General features: G+C 37.8%; 1 protein-coding gene across 1 annotated transcript in view; it reads right to left on the minus strand.

Annotated features, from left to right (window-relative positions):
• CCDC102B (coiled-coil domain containing 102B) overlaps window positions 1–19922 on the minus strand; it is a 277418-nt gene that overhangs the window by 206956 nt on the left and 50540 nt on the right. Inside the window, exon 4 of the mRNA XM_027525911.1 lies at window positions 15986–16094. Within this exon, the coding sequence (XP_027381712.1) occupies window positions 15986–16094 (109 nt within the window). The remainder of the gene's footprint in view (window positions 1–15985; window positions 16095–19922) is intronic.

Here is a 19922-nt window from a genome sequence, read left to right on the forward strand (position 1 = left end):
AAATCTTTCTGGGGAGGATGTCTAGAAAACAAAAATATTGTGTAACATAAATTAAAATATTTTCTTATTTAATCGGATAATATAGGAGAAGGAAAACGCATTCAATGTTCAGTTAATCACCAAACATCATGGTTTCTTTCACTTGTATATTTCTCAACTTTCCACATCTCTGCACATCCCCCACCAAGCTTAGGGCATCTGATTATTTCTTTCTGGATTACGTGACAGACTCAGAACCGTTTTTTCATCACCCATGCCTTCCAATTTCTTCTTTACACTAAACTTTGAGTCATTTTTTATTAGAATCATATTGACCTTGGTCAACACACTTCTGTGGCTCTTCCCATTGCTTTTATGTTGATACATAACATTTATAATTTGGCTTTGGGGATAAGTATTGACTATCAGCTAGTTCAGAATATATGACCAAGTGTTTAACAGTTAGGCAGGTGAGGATACCAGATTCTCATGAAAAGTGAGGAATGTAGGAAGGAGACTGCCCCAACAGAAGGCCACGCAGGCACCTCCCTGGTGCTCCAGGGGTTATGACTTCACCTTCCAATGTAGAGCATACAGGTTCCATTCTGGACAGGCAGCTAAGATTCTACATGCTCAAAGCCAAAAAAAAAAAAAAAAAACAGAAGGAATATTGTGACAACCTGAATGAAGACTGAAAAAAAAACCAGGAGAAGGCTCTCCAAATGCCACTCTCCCAGGGACAGCTAGCAACAAGGTTCAGCTCTTTCAAATAATTTGAATTAACCATAAGCATACAGAGAAGCCTCCGAAATGTCATCACTTGTAGATTCAAAACTTAGTCAAATATTCTTTTAAGTAAACTTTACCTAATTCCCTCCCTCAGCCTGAAAAAATGGTAGTAAACAGACTAAAGGATGTGTAACTACCATTAACACAAATTTTACTGTATCTTTCAAGTCAAAATAAAACACTGATTTTAGTGGTCTTTAAACTCTTTTGCTCTCATGCTAAAGTATCCTTTACGTTTTTAAAGTGTGTCTTAAAATATTATATTTATTTAGATTCAAAAAATAAAATTTCTGGTGAATTTTATCTATTGACATTTTAAGTAAAATGGTTGTATCATGCTTCACGCTGCTGCTGCTGCTGCTGCTAAGTCGCTTCAGTCATGTCTGACTCTGTGCAACCCCATAGACAGCAGCCCACCAGGCTCTCCCGTCCCTGGGATCCTCCAGGCAAGAACACTGGAGTGGGTTGCCATTTCTTTCTCCAATGCATGAAAGTGAAAAGTGACAGTGAAGTCGCTCAGTCATGTCCAACTCTTTGCGACCCCGTGGACTGTAGCCCACCAGGCTCCTCTGTCCATGGGATTTTCCAGGCAAGAGCACTGGAGTGGGTTGCCAGTTCCTTCTCCAATGCTTCAAGCAATGACATATAAAAACTACATAAATGTGATATTCACTCTCATTTGTTAAAAAAATTATATCATTAATTTTATTTCTTAAACTTTTATTTCTATTCCTTCTCTTTCATGTCATCACACTGTAACATGTGTTTATACTTGAAAAGGTTTTTACTCTATAAGATGCAATAGAAATATGTACATAAAATATGTATGCATATATTACGATTGTAAGGTTCCAAATGTTAAAAAGTGTATCTTGGATTGAATTATTTTAAAGATTATTTCAGGTACATGGTTTTGTAAAAATAAGATCAGATAGCACATATTGTGATACATAATTGTTAAATATAAATTAATCATTTACTGGCAATGCATCTTTTAATGAGATGGACACATTTTTCCAATTAATTTGTGTATCCATGGATGAAATTACTTATTGATAGAAATGAAATAAGAATTATCATCAGTTTTATTTATTCTTTTTTAAATATGAACCCTGAGAAAGTTGATCACATATCAGTTTGTTAGTGCTATGCGGACATCCAAAAACCTTCTTCTTATAGGAAGAATACACTACCTAAGAGAACACTCTGAAACAATTACTTACATTAAACTTATTGATCCAACCAACCTTTTATAAGAAATATAGAGGACAGACATATTAAATAGCACCACAGGATGCAATCTCTAAACCCCAAAATAAAACTTTACAAGATAAGTGACTTGGCTTTTTAAGTAAATTATAAAAAGGAAAAAAGGAGAAAGAAATATAAAGAAAAACCTACATATTAAAACACACTTACAAAGACATATCCAATTAAAATGTCTGAGCTTCATTTGAGTTTTTATTCAATTGAGTCATCTGTGAAAATAAAATTGATGTTTATTTAAAAACTGGACATTTGAACACTGAGTATTTGATATTAGCAAAGTAATGTTAATTTCTCAGGTTTGAAAATGATATTGCTGTGTTTAACAAAAAAAGAGGCCTTATGTTTTGAGATATAAGTGAAAATGCTTCCAGATGGAATAATGCAATTGGGAATGGGGATGAAGATCATAGAGGTTTAAAAAAGTCCAGCCATGAGAAAATAATTACTAAATATAGTGTATGGGGTTCACTGGGGTTCTTTATAGTATTTTCTGTTTTTGTATATAGAACATGAAACTACAGAACATTAAAGTTTTTAGGGAGGCAAAAGCATGTTTTAGATTTTTAATTTTAGAAAACAGGATTTTTAAGGATTAGCATCGTTTAATTCTTAATTAAATATTACCTGAAGCTGCACATAATTACCATAGTGTAAGACTAGAGGAAAACAACAGAATGGGAAAGACTAGAGGTCTCTTCAAGAAAATTAGAGATACCAAGGGAACATTTCATGCAAAGATGGGCTTGATAAAGGACAGAAATGGTATGGACCTAACAGAAACAGAAGATACTAAGAAGAGTTGGCAAGAATACACAGAGGAACTGTACATAAAAGATCTTCACGACCAAAATAATCACGATGGTGTGATCACTGACCTAGATCCACATCCTGGAATGTGAAGTCAAGTAGGCCTTAGAAAGCATCACTACGACCAAAGCTAGTGGAGGTGATGGAATTCCAGTTGAGCTATTTCAAATCCTGAAAGATGATGCTGTGAAAGTGCTGCACTCAATATGTCAGCAAATTTGGAAAACTCAGCAGTGGCCACAGGACTGGAAAAGGTCAGTTTTCATTCCAATCCCTAAGAAAGGCAATGCCAAAGAATGTTCAAACTACCACACAATGGCACTCATCTCACACTAGTAAAGTAATGCTCAAAATTCTCCAAGCCAGGCTTCAGCAATACCTGAGCCTTGAACTTCCAGATATTCAAGCTGGTTTTAGAAAAGGCAGAGGAACCAGAGATCAGATTGCCAACATCTGCTGGATCGTGGAAAAAGGAAGAGGGTTCCAGAAAAACATCTATTTCTGCTTTATTGACTATGCCAAAGCCTTTGACTGGGTGGATCACAATAAACTGTATAAAGTTCTGAAAGAGATGGGAATACCAGAACACCTGACCTGCCTCTTGAGAAATCTGTATGCAGGTCAGGAAGCAACAGTTATAACTGGACATGGAACAACAGACTGGTTCCAATTAGGAAAAGGAGTACATCAAGGCTGCATATTGTCACCCTGCTTATTTAACTTCTATGCAGAGTACATCATGAGAAACGCTGGGCTGGAAGAAGCACAAGCTGGAATCAAGATTGCTGGGAGAAATATCAATCACCTCAGATATGCAGATGACACCACCCTTATGGCAGAAAGTGACGAGGAACTAAAAAGCCTCTTGATGAACATGAAAGAGGAGAGTGAAAAAGTTGGCTTAAAGCTCAACATTCAGAAAACGAAGATCATGGCATCCGGTCCCATCACTTCATGGGAAATAGATGGGGAAACAGTGGAAACAGTGTCAGACTTTATTTTTTGGGCTCCAAAATCACTGCAGATGGTGACTTCAGCCATGAAATTAAAAGATGCTTACTCCTTGGAAGGAAAGTTATGACCAACCTAGATAGCATATTCAAAAGCAGAGACATTACTTTGCCAACAAAGGTCCGTCTAGTCAAAGCTATGGTTTTTCCTGTGGTCATGTATGGATGTGAGAGTTGGACTGTGAAGAAAGCTGAGCGCCGAAGAATTGATGCTTTTGAACTGTGGTGATAGAGAAGACTCTTGAGAGTCCCTTGGACTGCAAGGAGATCCAACCAGTCCATTCTGAAGGAGATCAGCCCTGGGATTTCTTTGGAAGGAATGATGCTAAAGCTGAAACTCCAGTACTTTGGCCACCTCATGCGAAGAGTTGACTCATTGGAGAAGACTCTGATGCTGAGAGGGATTGGGGGCAGGAGGAGAAGGGGACAACAGAGGATGAGATGGCTGAATGGCATCACTGACTCGATGGACATGAATTTGGGTGAACTCCGGGAGTTGGTGATGGACAGGGAGGCCTGGCATGCTTCGATTCATGGGGTTGCAAAGAGTCAGACACGACTGAGCGACTGAACTGAACTGAACTGAAGACTAGGAAAAATCAAATACTCATGTTTGAATATATTTTATTAGGGCTAAAGTGTGTGATTTAACTTCACCAAGTAAGAAATTAGTACCAACTTTGGTAATAATGAAAGAATATCTTTCTTTTCTGCAAAGTTTTAGAAATTGAAATGTTTTTCTTTGTTTTCCTGTTTAGTCTCCGTCTCCTGATGACCTATACATCTGATGACCTATGTATCTGACCCTGGTAGCTCAGCTGGTAAAGAATTCGCCTGCAATTCAGGAGACCCCAGTTCAATTCCTGGATGGGGAAGATCCCCTGGAGAAGGGATAGGCTACCCACTCCAGTAATCTTGGGCTTCCCTAGTGGCTCAGATGGTAAATAATCCACCTGCAATTCAGGAGATCTGGTTTCAATCCCTGGGTCTGGAAGATCCCCTGGAGGAGAGCATGGCAACCCACTCCAGTATTCTTGCCTGGAGACTCCCCATGGACAGAGGAACCTGATGGGCTACAGTCCATGGCGTCCCAAAGAGTTGGACACGACTGAGCAACTAAGTATATGCACCCGAACATCTGTCAAAATCAAAGCTTTTGTTTAGAAAAATAATATCATTTAAAAATGTTAACCTCTTGCTTCAGACATGCATAAAACAGCTAAATGTTAATACATTTTCTTATGGGAAACAGGTGGAATAGGAAATGGCAACCCATTTCACTGTTCTTGCCTGGAGAATCCAATGGCCAGAGGAGCCTGGCGGATTACGGCCCATGGGATTACGGAGAGTTGGACACAACTGAGCAACTAAGCATGTGTGGGAAACAGAAAATTATGCCTCCTAATTTTTTTCTAAAAATTAGAAAATTTTTCTAAATATTAGAAAATTTAATGAGTTTTCCATTAAAAAAAATCAGCATGTTTATGTTCTTTATTAAGTTGTCATAGGAATAATTGGTAAGAAGGCAGATTATAGAAACTCAATTTAAAAATCTACATAAGTTGAAAGAAGCCATTTAAAGTTGCACTTCTACGAGATGTCCAGCATGGGTAAATCTACAGTACTACATTAGGTCAGTGATTACCTAAAGCTGTGGGGATTTTAGGGAACTAACAAGTGACTGCTTGAAAGATCTGTTTCCTTGGCGGCATAGACGGTAAAGAATCCGGCTGCCAACACAGGAGACATGGGTTCAATCCCTGGGTTAGGAAGATCCCCTGGAGAAGGAAATGGCAACCCACTCCAGTATTCCTGCCTGGAGAATCCCATGGACAGAGAAGCCTTGTACAGTCCATGGGGTCACAAAGGTCAGACAACACTAAGCACACATGCAGGCTAAAGGATCCAGGGTTTCTTTCTCAACCGATGATGATCATGGTGACAGTTGCACAAGCTGTAGTATGCTCTTTACAATGAATTGCATGGTATGTGAATTATATCTCTTGTTGTTGTTGCTTAGTTGTTAAGTCATATCTGATTCCCAGTGGGCTTCAACCTGCCAGGCTCCTCTGTCCATGGGATTCTCCAGACAAGAATATTGGAATGGGTTGCCATTTCCTTCTCCAGAGGATCTTCCCAACCCAGGTATTGAATCCACATCTCCTGCATTGGCAGCTGGATTCTTTACCACTGAGCCACCTGGTAAGCCTGAATTCATATAAATAAACCTATCAAAATATGTAAAAAGGAAAGATTAATCAAAAGAATTACAGCAATTAAATCTTGTAATTTAATTTTAAGTCACAAAGAGCATATGTTAGAAGCATTCTTAATCAAACAATCTGAAACACAGTACAAGTTTTCACCTCTTTAATTTGTCTCCTTGGCATCTCTATTTTAGGAAGAATCAAGAAGCCTCCTCATCCACTTCTCTTTGTAGATAATTTATCATTGTGAATGTGATTCAAAATCAATTCAAAGATTTCATACTTAAACTCTCTCTGTCAGTATTAAAATGGCACTTGAACTTTTGCATATGATGCTGTTTGTAACATAATTACACTACTCTCGGAAACATTCCATTTTACATGATTTTTCACTACTTTGGTACCTTGAAACTTGTTAATATGTTCTTCCTTTCCCCTAACATATGGCATTTCAAAATCATTGGAGATTTGAACCTGATCTGTATAAGTCTTTCCCATGATGAAAGAGCTGACAAAATCAGTTTTCTTCTTTGGGACTTTGTGGCTTTTGTATAAACAATGCATTATCTAGAATCAGCGAAAACCATCTATGTAGTGAAAAAAAAGTCAGAACAATGGAAAATAGGCCAGAAGTAAGATGTCATAAACTATATAAAGCATTTCTTTCTTTTTATATTGATGTGACTAACTAGGAGTACATGTAGATCTTTCAATGCCAGTTATGTTTATACAACTGGAAAAGAGAAAAAAACCATTGAGCAGAAAGAAACTAGAACTTGCAGAGAAGATATGGTCAGGTTATAGATTTTTTGGTAAAGTTGATGTATTTTGGTTCTTTAGCGAAACAGACCAAGACACGTGTCTGTGTGCTCTGTTACTTGCATGTAGGTCAGACTTTTTGTTTATTCAGGCCTTCAACTTATGAGATGAGGACCACCCACATCAGGAAGGGCAATGTGCTTTACTGTCTACTCATTCAAATGCTACTTTCATCTCAAAACACACTCACAGACACACTCAGAATAATGTTTGACCAGATACATGGGCACGTGGTGGTGGCCAAGACAAGTTGAGCTTTAATGTGAAATTATCACAGCAGGTTTTGGGGATTTCCACACTTCCCACCCTCCTCTCCAGGTCATGTTTTAGAGCAGCAGATATCAGTTCAAGGTGTGCAGCAGGATAATGAGCTTCTAAATACACAGATAATCATCACTCGTAACCAATTAAATCAAAATCTTTCAAGAGATACCTAGACATATATATTTTAAAAAATTATTTTCAGTTGAATCTACTGCATTTTGCTAACTTGGTACAATTGAAGAAAAAGATTATTTACTCTTCCTTTTATAATATCCAGATTATCCATGTGAGAACCCTCGTGAGATTTCATCAGCACCTCCTTTTGTGTATGCTAGATGATGTTAACGTGAATATAGAATTATATATTCCATTGGCTTTGATCGCAACCTCAGAACTATATTACAAAAGAAAATTGCCTCAAGTGACAATTACACATTTTAAAGTGCATTTCAAAGAATACTCTTTGTTCTAGCGTGTCATCTGCGCCTTTTCAGTTCTCCCATATGATCTCTGTAAAAATACCAGCTAATGGAGCCTTCTGTCTTTATGATTTCTCCACTCTCTTTAAAACTACTGGTACTAATTAGGATGCACCAGAGCCTAGAAGAAGAGGGTGTGATGCTCTGAGTCTCCACCACGTCCAGAGCTCTTTCTCATCTGAGCAGCTACACTCAGTTCCTCCCACATAACGTGCCACACTTGGAGCTGCTATCCTGGACACAGCCCTGAGGATGCCTTATTCAGACGCTGCTGTTTAGAAGGTGATCCGTGGCCTAGAAAATAATCTAAGACCGGAACCCATTTACCAGGGGGTAATAATTAGGGGACACAATGGTGGAAGGAGAGGGGGTACCAATTGAGAGAATAGCATTGAAATATATACATTATCACGGGTAAAAAAGATAGCTTCCCAGATGGCACTAGTGGTAAAGAACATGCATGCCAACACAATAGACATAACAGACTCAGGTTCAATTCTTGGTAGGGACGATACCATGGAGGAGGGCATGGCAACCCACTCCAGTATTCTTGCTTGGACAATCCCCATGGACAGAGGAGCCTAGCAGGCTACAGGCCATAGGGTTGCAGGGAGTTGGACGTGACTGAAGCGATCTTGGCTACGGGGTTTTTGTAGGAAAAAAAAAAAAAACGGGAAATTGTTGTACAACACAGGAAGCTCAGCCCCGTACTCTGAAATGACCTTGCGGGGTGAGATGAGGGGCGTGGGGTGGGAGGGATGTTCCAGAGAGAGGAGATATATGTATACTTATGGCTGATTCATGTGTGTTGTATGGCAGAAATCAACACAACATTGTAATTATTCTCCAATTAAAAACAAATTTGTGAAAAATGAAAAGGGATTGTGGAGGTGGTGGTTTAGTCACTAAGTCCTGTCCGACTCTTGCAACCCTACCAGGCTACTCTGTCCATGGGATTTTTCAGGCAAGAATACTGAAGTGGGTTGCCATTTCCTACTCCTGGGGATTTTTCCAACCAAGGGATCGAACCTGGGTCTCCTGCACCACAGGCAGATTTAATACAGTCCATGGAATTCTCCAGGCCAGAATACTGGAGTGGGTAGTTGTTCCCTTCTCTAGGGGATATTCCCAACCCAGGAATCGAATCGGGGTCTCCTACAATGCAGGTGGATTCTTTACCAGCTGAGCTACCAGGGAAAAGGGGTTGAAAACCACATAAAACCCTGGACATAGAAGTTCATACCAGCCTTGTCCATAATTGCTAAAACTTGGAAGCAACCAAGATATCCCTCAGCAGGTGATTGATAAACTTTGGTACATCCTTTCAATGGAATATTATTTAGTACTAAAAAGACAGGAGCTATTAATCCATGAGAACACATGGAGGAAAGTATATCATTAAATGAAAGAAGTCAATCTAAAAAGGTTATATACTGTGTGATTCCAACTCTATGACATTCCGAAAAGGCAAATCTATGGATACAATAAAATATCAGTGGTTACCAGGTGTTGGAAGGGGTGGGGCAAGGAATGATGAATGCATGGAGCAGAGGATTTTTAAAATGGTAAAAAACACTACATTTGATAGCATCATGGTGGATATATATCAGGATACATTTGTCACAACCCATAGAACGTACCCTATGGTACATTCACACTGAGACTGAACCCTAGGGTAAATGGTAGACTCTGAGTGATTACGTGTCAATGTACTTTCATCCTTGGTAAAATGCATACCATTCTGTTGAGTGATATTGACCATTGGAAAGGCTTTTATGGGCAGGGACAGGAGGTATAGGGGAAATCTCCACTAAGGACAACAGTTCAGGGGTTCCTTCAAAAATTAAAAATATAAGTACCATGTGATCCAGCAATCCCACTTCTGGATATATAACCAAAATAATTGAAATCAGGGTCTCTAAGAGAGACCACCCACATATGTGGGTGCACGCGCGCGTGCTGTCGCTTCAGTCGTGTTTGACTATTTGCAGCCCTAGGGACTGTAGCCCACCAGGTAACTGTCTAAGAACACTGGAGTGGGTTGCCCTGCCCTCCTCCAGGGTATCTTCCTGACCCAGGGATTGAACTCTCAGCTCCTGCATCGCAGGTGGATTCTTTACTGCTGAGACACCAGGGAAGGCCCTCCTCATATTTACTGCAGCATTATTCACAACAGCCGAGACAAAGGAAACAAGCCAAATGGCCATGAATAGTGAATGAATAAAGACAATGAGGTATATACATACAGTGGAATCTCATTCTGCCTTAAAGGTAAGGAAATCCTGCCGTTTGCAACATGGATGAACCTAGAGGAAATTATGTTAAGTGAAATAAGTCAATAACAGAAAACACAGCATGATGCTCATATGAGGTGTATCTAAAACAGCCTGATTTACAGAAATGTAGAATAGGATGGTTGGAGAAGGCCATGGCACCCCACTCCAGTACTCTTGCCTGGAAAATCCCATGGATGGAGGAGGCTGGTAGGCTGAAGTCCATGGTGTCACTAAGAGTCAGGCAGGACTGAGGGACTTCACTTTCCCTTTTCACTTTCAGGCATTGGTGAAGGAAATGGCAACCCACTCCAGTGTTCTTGCCTGGAGAATCCCAGGGACAGAGGAGCCTAGTGGGCTGCCGTCTATGGGGTCACACAGAGACAGACACAACTGAAGTGACTTAGCAGCAGCAGAACAGGATGGTTACCAGAGGCTAGGAGCAGGGGAGGGAAAAATGAAGAATTGTGTTTAAATGAATAGAAAGTTTCTGTTGAGCAAGATGAATAAGTTCGAGAGATCTGGAGTCCAGCATAGTACTTGTAGTTAACAATACAGTATTGCGGTTGTTGTTCTTTAGCTGCTAAGTCACGCCCAACTCTTTTGGACTGTAGCCCACCAGGCTCCTCTGTTCTTGGGATTTCCCAGGCAAGAGTACTGGAATGGGTTGCCATTTCCTTCTCCAGGGGATCTTTGGATAATGGGCACAAATTTTTCAGATTTCTTTATATCACAGTTTTTTAAATGGTGTACTACGCATTCCTGTTTCATAGCTGCTTCCTTCACTCAGGTGTATACAATCAATACCTTTGACGTCAGTATATACATAGCAGAGGTGACATGAGCAGAATGCCTTGATCCAATCTCCTTTTCAACATGAAAACTGCCTCGAAAGTAAAAAAAAGCTCATGCTATTTACTAAAAGCTGGCTCCTTATCTCCAGAATGGTCTTAACTGAGTATCCCTGTATAGGGATTTCTTCCAGGAAAAGATAAAACCAGAATTTTTGGATTTATGAGGCATGCATCGCTGGAAAGTGTCCTGTCAGCTAGAATAGAGAATAAAGATGTTCACAGATAGACTACTAGCCATGGCCACTGTGTAACTCCCTTAGAGATCTTATCTTTTATCTTTACAATTCTCTTTAATCATCATTCTCAAAGTATTCATTTGTGTAGGCTAATTAAATATCAGCTGACTTCTCTGTAATATATTTAAAATTTTAAATTAGTATTGGTTAACTTAATCAGATACTAAAACATCTGATTTCAACCTATCATTTTTCTTTACCACTTTATGTTTCTATTAGTACAAGTAAAGTAGGTTCTGAGTAGCCTAATTTTCTTTCATAATACTTATAATAGCCTCAGAGTTAAGTCAGTCATATCAGTGTTCTGAGGGTTACCTTGACGATGTCATAAATTATCCACTAGTAGTTCAATTAATTCTGACTTACATAATTTAGTGCTTACATTATTCTTAACTACGTTTGTTTTAAAAGGTCTTGAAGGCACTTGTATGAGCAAAGTGATGTCCCATAGGCTTCATTGTTCTTATACATTTATAGAATTCTAATATGGTATTTTATCAGTATCACTCTTTCTCATGATAAGCTAATTTATGTCTTGCAAAGAACAAGTTGAACAGATTTTCATGATGCATGGGACGATAGATGTGAAGGTTCACTTCAGTGCCCTGGAAAATCTAAAATCTTCAGCGATGTACGCAGCAGCCTCTCAGGTGATAAGAAAACTAGTCTAGGATTTCACCTACTCTCCCCAGGTGCTGCAGTGTTCAAGAATCTGCCCGCCAATGCAGCAGACACAAGACACTGGAGTTCTATCCATGAGTTGGGAAGATCCCCTGGAGAAGGAAATGGTAACCGATTCCAGTATACTTGCCTGGAAAATTCTGTGGACAGAGGAGCCTGGAGGGCTACAATCCATGAGATCACAAAGAGTTGGATACGACTGAGCGACTAACACTACAAGTATTTAAAACAAATATTTATAAAAGAACACTGTAACTGATAAACTACTAGGGATGTTGCTATTATCACAAGAAGATAGATTTCTAAACAAAGTCCCTAAAAAGACACCAGACAAAAAAACAAAATTTTCAAAGAAAGATTTAAAAGTTAAAATTTCATATTTAGCTTAAGGCCAATTTTAAAATACTAGCAGTTTTCTCTACATATGGTAAAAAAAAAAAAAAAAAGCTTCAATTATGTAAAGAATTAGTTACTTATTGTTAAAGCAAGGTATTATCAGTCAGTTCAATTCAGTTCAGTCACTCAGTCGTGTCCGACTCTTTGTGACCCCATGAATCACAGCACGCCAGGCCTCCCTGTCCATCACCAACTCCCGGAGTTCACTCAAACTCATGTCCATCGAGTCAGTGATGCCATCCAGCCATCTCATCCTCTGTCATCCCCTTCTCCTCCCGCCCCCAATCCCTCCCAGCATCAGAGTCTTTTCCAATGAGTCAGCTCTTCGCATGAGGTGGCCAAAGGACTGGAGTTTGAGCTTTAGCATCATTCCTTCCAAAGAAATCCCAGGGCTGATCTCCTTCAGAATGGACTGGTTGGATCTCCTTGCAGTCCAAGGGACTCTCAAGAGTCTTCTCCAACACCACAGTTCAAAAGCATCAATTCTTCAGCAAGGTATCATACTTATTTGTAATTGATAATACTTATGTGAATATCTGATTCTCTATATTATGAGTTCCATAAGAATGGGCATTACGGCACTCTTGGAATTAATAATCCAATTTCAAATCAATATTCACAGACTCACAGAGGGAAAGCTGACTGAGTATTAAATTCAGCATGGGAACAGCATTTTGAATATAACCGTCTCTACTGCTGCTCATTGTCTAAGTTGCATTTTAAATACCTATTAGATTTTACAATTAAATTCTCATATTTACTCTTCTCTAAATGTCAGTAATTTAAGAATGATTTCCCTCTAAAGCACACCACACTTTCAAATACATTTTAAAAAAACTTGGTCTATTAAGCACATCTGTTTCCAACTCGAAAAACTGCTAATCTCTCCATTAGCAGTTTTTAGCCAGGCAGGTATTTGTTTGTAAGTTTCAGGCATTTAAAAAGAATTACGCAATATTCAAAAACTTTTATAGATGAAAATCTACAGTGAAAGGAAGGGTCATTTATCAGAACTATTGAGAAGTGGAGTAAGAAAGGAGAATTCACATGAAGTTCCAGAGGATGTATCATGCTAACTTTATCTGTCAATCAACTTATTTGAATTTTAAATATTTCACACTTATAACTCTGTACAATGACCCTTCTAAATGTACTGTAAGATTCCTGTCTCTTACAATCTATTATAAAACAATTAAACAAAGAATATATAAAAATTACATGTGACTAAGTATTTTTATTGTCTAATTTTTTTAAAACATTCTATAATGTTTTATAAAAGTAAATTATATGTATATACTACATGACTTCCAAAGTCTCTGAATATCACAAATTCCCTTTTAGAACAGGGAAAGAAATATTGAAAAAAAAAATCCCATGTAGGGATTTCTCTGGTGGCCCAGTGGTTAAGACTGTGCTCCCAATGCAGGAGGCCTAGGTTCCATCCCTGATCAGGAAACTAGCTCCCACATGTTACAACTAAGGCTTGCCACAGCCAAATAAACAAACAAACATATTTTAGAAAAATAATTCCATGTAAATAATTCAAACAATATTTTTTAAATCTGTTAACTTTTCATCCTCTTTTTTTCATTCATTGCCACTTTTCTTCATTTTTCAAATTTTTAGTTCATTTAACTGAAAGATGCATTCAAAAGTTCAGACACTTAAAAAAATTTTCCTCAACAATTTTGAAGCTTCCTCTATTCCAGACATTCTATCATTTTATCTAGTAAAAGGATCACATATGTTTTAATATACATTTCTGCATGGGCATCAAAATATAGACCCTATTTACACTGTGAAATTCTATGTTGGTTTTATTTTTTTCTCATCAACAAAGCTGTGTTAAGCAATTTAAAGTAGACATTTTCCAATTTGATACCCTCAAATATCACCTTTGAATAGAAATCATTAAATGTTTTAAAATATAATTATCATTTTGTAAACCAACTGAAAACCATGAGCTTTTTCAAAAACAGTTGCTTTGGAAAAGCTAAGTTGCTGTTATCAAGTCTGCACTGCCCACTAGTGGCAGGAGACTGTAAATGCATGGTTTCAATTAAAGATGCATTCTATCTTTATTAATTTTCTCAATCAGATTTAGAACTCATTCTAAGACAAATACACGTACATCCTAAGCTAACATGTTTTTTGCGTTATGAGATATTTTTCATATAGAACATCAATTTAATGTCAGTGTTCACACCCAGAGACATCGTGTTCACTTAGGTACCTATGAATATAAATATAAATTCACCGAATCCATCATAAATGTGTTTATATACATGCAAACATCACATACATAATCACGGTTTAAGATGGGAAAAAAACCCTCTGACAGTATTACATGAATCCATAGGGCAGAAATAAATTGTATCTAGCTTAACTTTTTAAAATTTACGTCTCATTGAGAAATGTTACCAAACTGTCTGTGGTTCTCACAGTTTGAAATTATCCGGATTCATTTTGATATTTGGCAAAACTAATACAATTATGTAAAGTTTAAAAATAAAATAAAATTTTAAAAAAAATGGTTTTTAGGCAGGAGACTGTGAATGATGATAACTATGCTCTACGAATGTCAGGATGCCTGCAAAGGACCCATAACAAGGGGCAGCAAAGGTCCGTGCATATCCCCTCACCGTATTTCGGCAGACTTGGGTCAATGACTCCACACTTGATCACTTGCTGGAAACAGATCTGCAGCAACATTCATATGGAATTTCAGAAACAGAAACTATTGCTTCTGATGGAACTAGAGGAACAGTGTTTTAGATTAAGGCATGGTTACATAATATTTTGATACACAGCTTCTTTAGACACCAACAGATCGTACGTGTATCTGTTGCTGTTCAGTCGCTAAGTCGCGTCCGACTGTTTGCGACTCCATGGACTGCAGCATACCAGGCTTCTCTGTCCTTCACTATCTCCTGGAGCTTGGTCAAACTCATGCCCATTGAGTCAGGGATGCCATCCAACCATCTCATCCTCTGTCGCCCCCTTCCCTTCTCCTGCCTTCAATTCTTCCCAGCATCAGGGTCTTTTCCAGTGAGTCAGTTCTTTGCATCAGGTGGCCAAAGTATTGGAGCTTCAGCTTCAGCATCAATCTTTCCAATGAGTATTCAGGGTTGATTTCCTTTAGGATGGACTGGTTTGGTCTCCTTGCAGTCCAAGGGACTCTCAAGAGTCTTCTCCACCATATATGTGTATGTATAGCACACATGTGAACTAAACTGTAATTCATTTGAGAGCATTTAGCGTGTCAGTACTTTTGCTCCATATTTTGCTTTCCTTTGCTCTGCTTATTATTCTATCTCACACACTTGGCCTAGCACAGTGTCTAAGCACACAGAATACACACAATATTATTTAAATAATGAATATTAATAAATCATGGAAAGCATTCATGACAGCATTTTATTGATGAAAGCACAAAGGAATTGTATAAAGGCTAATGGCTAATTCTGAATAACTATAATGCCAATATGAAAAGAACCTAAATACATTTGAGATAAATGAATATTTTCAGACAGCTTTATAAAAGAGTAAGATAAAGCTGGTTATTATAGATGCTCTGATATGATGGCATCTTTGGCTGTCTATCTCCTCATATGTGCCAGAACTGGATAGTTAATTGTGTCATGTGGTTGATCATTAAAAATGTGTGTTATTTTTAAAATATTCATTAAAAATGAATGTATTCATTTTTAATGTATTCATTAAAAATGTAGAACAAGATTTCTTATGGCTCAAGCTTGATTCCACTGATTCCACTATTGATACAGGAGTTAAAATATCTCTTACAGAGGGAATTCAATCTGTTAACTTCCTTTTCTCTGTCTATTCAGTCTTCTGCCCACCAGGTTACACATGGAACAGAGAAAATACTTTCATGCTCCCTTTACATCGTACACCTCCCTACCTGTTTCAGACTTTTTGCCTTTGATTCTTTCAGTTCTTCATACTTCCATTTCCACACAGACAAAGCCGATTCCAGTCGTTCTATCTCTTTTTCCAAAGATAAGCGCATTCTAAATAGAGAACCAAAAGCGAAATAGTCTTACAATTTAAAAACAATTTTAGGAATGCATTCAATTTTATATTTTCTATTTTTCTAATTTTTGATATTTATATATGATCATTGTCATGACAGAAAACTTTCTTTTAGCTTATTAAAAATTGCAAATATTGGATAAGAGTCAGTTTAATTTGTTTTTCTGCCAACTGGCTTTACAGTAGTTTGCTGCTGCTTCCGCCGCTAAGTCGCTTCAGTCGTATCCGACTCTGTGCGACCCCATAGGCGGCAGCCCACCAGGCTCCCCTGTCCCTGGGATTCTCCAGGCAAGAACACTGAAGTGAGTTGCTATCTCTTTCTCCAACGCATGAAAGTGAAACGTGAAGTGAAGTCGCTCAGTTGTGTCCGACTCTTCGCGACCCCATGGACTGCAGCCTACCAGGCTCCTCCATCCATGGGATTTCCCAGGCAAGAGTACTGGAGTGGGGTGCCATTGCCTTCTCTGTTACAGTAGTTTAAATATACTTAATTTGGCTTTGCCAGTATCAAATAATTGACTTTCTGCCTACTTTCTCCTGCATTGTTCATTCATTTCTTTCAATGCTTCTTATTCATATTGTTTCCTTACAAAGGAGGTATATATGTTTCTAAGTTTAACATGGTTTTAATCCAACTTCATATTGTGACTGTATAGGAAGAATTCTTTGATACGACAGAGAATACTAAGGAGCACACCTAACGATTTAAGTAATCAATCATTTACTGGAGATACAAAAATACTGTATTTTTTGAAATTCTGTTTTAATAATTTCCCTGGGATCTTTAAATTAGTTAAAATAATTGAAATTAATTTCTCTATTTGTAGAATAAGTGACAAAACTTGAATTAAAATCTGGTCCTTTAATATCTCATCACTGATTATTTTTCCCATGCCCACATGTCTGTTAGAGTGAGTCACTGAAAATAATGGTTTATTTCTGGTTGTAATTAACAAAGGTCAACCTTTGCAAATGGCCAGTCCTCATCCATGTAGTAGACTGTATGGGGTGCGTAGTAAATCGCTTCAGTCATGTCTGGCTCTTTGAGACCCTATGGACTGTAGCCCACCAGGCTGCCCTGTCCATGGGATTCTCTAGGCAAGAATACTGGAATGGGTTACCATACCCTCCCTCCAGAAGATCTTCCTCACCCAGGAATCAAGCCTGCATCTCTTATGTCTCCTGCATCGTCAGGTGGGTGCATCTAGCACCACTAGATTACTGTTAAAAATACTCATTCTCTCTCCTCTGCTTCTATGGACAGGGCTTTCCCCAGCCCTCGATTCTGGGCTTTGACAATGAGATAAAGTGACGGATTGCAGAAATCTGAACTGAATTTGTGTGGTTAGGCTTCTTGTCTTATGCCTCAGCCATCAATGTGGAAAGAGCTTCCCCAGGAACATCTGTCCCCCAAATAAACATAGGAAGCAGAACTGAGTCCAACCTTACCCAGAAGCCAAGCCCAGCTGGGCCAGTGGAGGTCAGCTGACCTTGCATCCACCTGGACAAAATACACTGTTGTTCCGAGTCTCTGACTCATAACTATCTTTTTATGCAGCTGAAGAGAGCTGACATAGGAAATGATACTAACAAAATGAAAAATACGTAGGCTTAATTTGGGGATCAGATGGTGGACAAAGCTGGGGAAAAAACAGTGGTAAAACATAAGAAGCTAGAAAAATAATGATACATGTTATTTTGTGGTGGACACATGGCAAAATTGTCACTTGCAGTGTCTTAGAAATAGAAAATGTGCCTGACATTACCAATAGAATGTCATTTCCATATTTACAAGAACTATAAATCTTCTAGCTAGCAATACTATGAAAATAATTTAAAATACAACTAGGCCATAACATATTAGTTTAATGCAGTCAATGGGTAAGAAGCCCACTGAGGGCGCTCCCTGGTGACTCAGTGATAAAGAATCTGCTTGCCAATGCAGGAGACACAGGTTCGATCCTTGGGTCAAGAAGATCTGCTGCAGAAGGAAATGGCAACCCACTCCAGTATTCTTACCTGGGAAATCCCATGGACAGAGGAGCCTGGTGGGCTACAGTCCTCAGGGTTGCAAAGCGAAGCAACTAAACAACTAAACAGTTGTTCAAGTTTATGAATCAAGTCATAAAATGAGGGGATGTGAAAGAATTTGTTATGGCTCTGCTGCTGCTGCTAAGTCGCTTCAGTCATGCCTGACTCTGTGCGACCCCATAGACGTCAGCCCACCAGGCTCCGCCATCCCTGGGATTCTCCAGGCAAGAACACTGGAGTGGGTTGCCATTTCCTTCTCCAGTGCATGCATGCATGCTAAGTCACTTCAGTTGTGTCCAGAAGACTCTGTGTGATCCCATGGACAGCAGCCCACTAGGCTCCTCTGTCCATGGGATTCTCTAGGCAAGAATACTGGAGTGGGTTCCCATTTCCTCCCCCTGCTATGGCTTTACTTCACCTCAAAAGACTCAATTGTAAAAAAAAAAAACCCAGCACCATTTATAGGACTATATTTTGGAATCCCTTATTAACACAGCAAATACATTGCAATGAACAAAGAAAAATGTTCATTTTTCTCAACCTGAACTGTTGAAGTTGAGGACCCAAAAAGACTCCAAAAATTCTGATAGATACACAGACTTAGCCAGCTGATGACACCCCAGTTGTTTACCATGCTGTGATTTTTGCCTTAGTAACTCTGTCTGGGATTTCAAGAATAGTACTAAGAACAGAAACAATGAACAAGCTTCCAAATACTAATAGTTTGTGTTGAATATAGAAAGAATATATAAAAGTCAATTGTACATTAACATACATGTTTGGCATTTAGCTTTTGAAGTTTTAGATGATAAGGCATATTTAAATATTTGTAAGTATTAACTTGAACTTGTAAATTTAAGTTGAAAATATAATAAAATTGTACTGCTTATGACTTCATTAAAATGTTTAAGAATCACTGTATTTACAATTTTAATTCATTAGAATTACATGAGTAGAATATATTGTCAGTAATTGATATTTTCAAAAAGGAAAAGGAAAACCTTAATAAAATAAGTTCATTAAGGGATATTAACCAACTATATTTGTGTAAAGAAGTGCACAGTGACAAATTTTCTCAAAATTAATTTTGAGAATTAATATATTTATAACTGGAATATAAAACTGATACTTGAAAATTTGAGAAAAGTCTGAATTTATAAATTCAAAATTACACATGTTGAGAAATCAGCATCAGCTTGTAACATCACACTTTAATAAATCAGATTATAATGTTAGCAAAAGAAGCTCATATTAATATTAAAATGATTTATAGTTACTGTAGAATAAATGCTGATCCTCAAAAATGTCATCAAAATTATTGGGGTAGCTATATACTCAAGAGTTTTATAAGAAGTTCAAGAAGAACCTTTCAAATGATATGTCAAACTTTTAATCTTAGTTTGATGTATAAAATATATAGTATAAAGATACAACTATATTTAGATTATATCTAGATTCAGAATAAGTAACCAAAGCCAGTTCATGAAAGAAAAATAATTGAATTTTGCAAAGTATATTAAAATGAATACATAATCATTTGTATTCTTTATTTAAGGTAGATTAGTCATATTTAAAATACTACATTATTTCTCTCTTAAGTATGCATCTTAAATAAAAATACAGTTATTAAAAGTTACTATTATTTACTTATTTAATAAAATAATATGATAAATAGAATAATTATTTATTTTTTAGTAAAAGAAAATTATACATTTTATTATGTAAAAGGGTACAATTTAGTCAGAGAAGTGAGAGAACAGGCAATTCATAAAAAT

Source organism: Bos indicus x Bos taurus, chromosome 24, assembly GCF_003369695.1.
Source record: "Bos indicus x Bos taurus breed Angus x Brahman F1 hybrid chromosome 24, Bos_hybrid_MaternalHap_v2.0, whole genome shotgun sequence".
NCBI classification, from domain to species: Eukaryota; Metazoa; Chordata; class Mammalia; order Artiodactyla; family Bovidae; genus Bos; species Bos indicus x Bos taurus.